The sequence below is a fragment of the Pterocles gutturalis genome, unplaced genomic scaffold (assembly GCF_000699245.1).
Source record: "Pterocles gutturalis isolate BGI_N339 unplaced genomic scaffold, ASM69924v1 scaffold6058, whole genome shotgun sequence".
In the NCBI taxonomy this organism is placed as follows: Eukaryota; Metazoa; Chordata; class Aves; order Pterocliformes; family Pteroclidae; genus Pterocles; species Pterocles gutturalis.
In genome coordinates this window covers 1-2519 of record NW_010122885.1, presented here as the reverse complement: position 1 = coordinate 2519, position 2519 = coordinate 1, and the positions used below count along the sequence as shown (strand labels likewise).

The following is a 2519-nucleotide window of genomic DNA, read 5'->3' as shown; positions in this document are numbered from 1 at the left end:
TTTCCCTGTTGTGTGTCACAGGAACATTTCACACTGAGAAATTCTTAAGTGTCTTGCTGAAAACACACAGATGTTTATATCGTACATATTACAAATACTCTGTGTATTTGGCCAAACACATTAAGGGAGGGCAGCATAATTTTCAGCTGAAGTGTTCTGAACTTACCAGCTCTCAGGATATGAAGGAGCAATAACAGAAATCCATAGCTAAAACAAAAAAAACCAAACAAGAGTGTTATATGATAGACTTTAGCATCTCTGTTGTTTACATAAGCAAGAACCCTAATAGTGATTGTTTCAATATAGTAGCAGAAGTAGGTAAATTAGGTACTGCTACTATGTAATGTCCCATTAAGCATTTGCATTTTTGACAGCTGCAAAATTTCTGTTCAAACGACATAACTCTGTGGGTGGGTGGCCAAGGCCACAAATAGCAGTAAAATGCACTAATATTGGAATCGGAGCAGAAGGCATGAAGCTGGTGTTGTGACTGTCTTTCATGTGAAAAACAAACCATGTAGACTGACTGGAGAAATAGGTCCCAGAGGATGTCTGGATCCCTGGGAAGGAGAGTGGCTGCACAGACCTAAATCCAGGTCAAAGCCCTGCATCCCACTGTTTCGCTGAAACTCAAGGAGTCACAGTTTTATCTGGTTAAAGGACGACAAGCAGCTGACCATGCTGCCCACCGTTTTGTGCACTCAGTAAAAATGTGTAAACAGGAAATGTGCCGATAGCAAGGAGCTGTGCAAAGGTTTTGCTGGAAAGAATTTGGCATGTTTGATTACTCTGGAGGGGCAAATCTACACAGGAATTTCCCAAGGGAGGTATACCTGCTGGATGTTATAGAAAAACCCAATTTAACCTATCTGTAAAGTCCAGGTGATTTAACTCTCATCCCATGGAGCTTTAAGAAAGATAAGTGCGCAGCACTCTCCTAAGAATTACTTTAAAATTGCCTTTCACCACCATGCCTAGCCATATATTGTGCCCTCCTTCCTCCAGACTGCTGTGGGAAAAGGAAGGAAGACACTGGAAAGGTTTTTGAATGGGAGCTGTGTGTCTGCAGTTGCCCACCTTGATATTGCCCCAGGTGCAATAAGGAAAATTTAGGGAAGAGTCAGTCTGAATTGTATTACTTTTCTTTGAAGAAAATGCTTTCTTTTATTCTTCTGTGTCCTTTGAAATGGTTTCATAGATGAGGTTTCAAAAGTTTAAGCGGATGCCCAGTGTGGAACATTTCGGCTCTAATACTTATTTTAGTAAATCTGCAATCAGCCCTAAAGTAAATCTCCTGACTAAGCATACCTAAACACTTCAGGGAGGCAGCTCTGCTCTGTTCTGTCTCTGGCAGTGACTTTCGGTGGCTTTTGCATGTGGTCTTGTATTTCTGTTGTATTTTTATACTGTGTAGGAGTCATCACTTTTGTGCCAGGTAGAGGTCTGTCTTGACAAGCTCACCTTAATGTAGTTCTTAATCGTGCATAATCCTGTGGCCATATTTGTTTTATTGTTCCCCGCCCAAGTTAGAAGCTATGGGTATAGTAAGTCACTTGAATTAAACAGAGAGCAATAATTGTCTGATCTTTATGGGACTCTTCAGGGAATTTCCCACAGCAGGCATTTGCCGATGCCAACAAACATTTCGCTAGTCAGCCAGAACTTAATTTCTAACATATGTATACAAAGCAGGTCTTGATTTCTTATTTTAATAAATGATGTCACAGTTGGACAGAGCTAGAGATGCTCATCCTCTTACTTGGAGGAGGTTGCAGCTGTGGTAGTGTGGGGGCGGTGTCAGCCCACCACATTCCCCTGGAATACCTTTAATGCCAAGCTCCTGTTGGAAAAAGGGAGAAACACTCTTGCCTGCAGAGAAACCTCCCTTTTTGCCCCACTCAGTTCCTGTGCCCGTCTCACTGCCAGTGAGCTCCACTAAGTGCTGGTGTAGCTGCATTAATTTCTTAGGTTCTCTCTCTCCTTTATTTCTTTTTATAAAAGTACTGTAAATTTTTTTCTTCTTTTTCAACTCTTTCTCTTACCTTCCCCTTCTGTACGTTTTAAAAAAAAAAATGCCATGTGAAACGGGAGAAAGTTGCACTTCCTCTTTCATACGTTCTTGTTTGGCGAGATTGTTCTTCCTACCGGCACCTCAACTTTTTCATGCTCTATTTATTTCAGAGTCAGGGGATGTTGCAGTTCTGGCACAGAATAACCAGACAAAAGATGTCCCGATGCTTCCAATAATAACTTCGGGGCTTTTTTCTCCACGGGTAAGATTCGCTTTATCCCCTAACCTTGCAGTGACATCGCTCTTCTCGCAACTGCGGGTACCCTCAATAGGCTGGTATCTGCGAAGCCCCTCTAGCGCCTGCTGTAAGGCAACGCCAAGCTGGGCAAGAACAACAGGCGGGCTCGCCTTCTCCCACCATTCACATTCGGCACAAACGCTCCTTAAAATGCCCAATAATCGCCCGTGGCCTTCGCTGGCCGAGCACGAACAGGTGGGGCCCCTGCGG

General features: G+C 43.2%; 1 protein-coding gene across 1 annotated transcript in view; it reads right to left on the bottom strand.

The window, feature by feature from the left end:
• The window catches only part of LOC104464844 (ICOS ligand-like), a 57180-nt gene extending 55015 nt beyond the window's left edge, over positions 1 to 2165 (bottom strand). The window contains exons 1-2 of the mRNA XM_010077682.1: positions 2152 to 2165; positions 167 to 207 (exon numbers count right to left, since the gene is read on the bottom strand). Coding sequence (XP_010075984.1) covers positions 167 to 207; positions 2152 to 2165 — 55 coding nt within the window. The remainder of the gene's footprint in view (positions 1 to 166; positions 208 to 2151) is intronic.
• Positions 2166 to 2519: the final 354 nt, after the last annotated feature.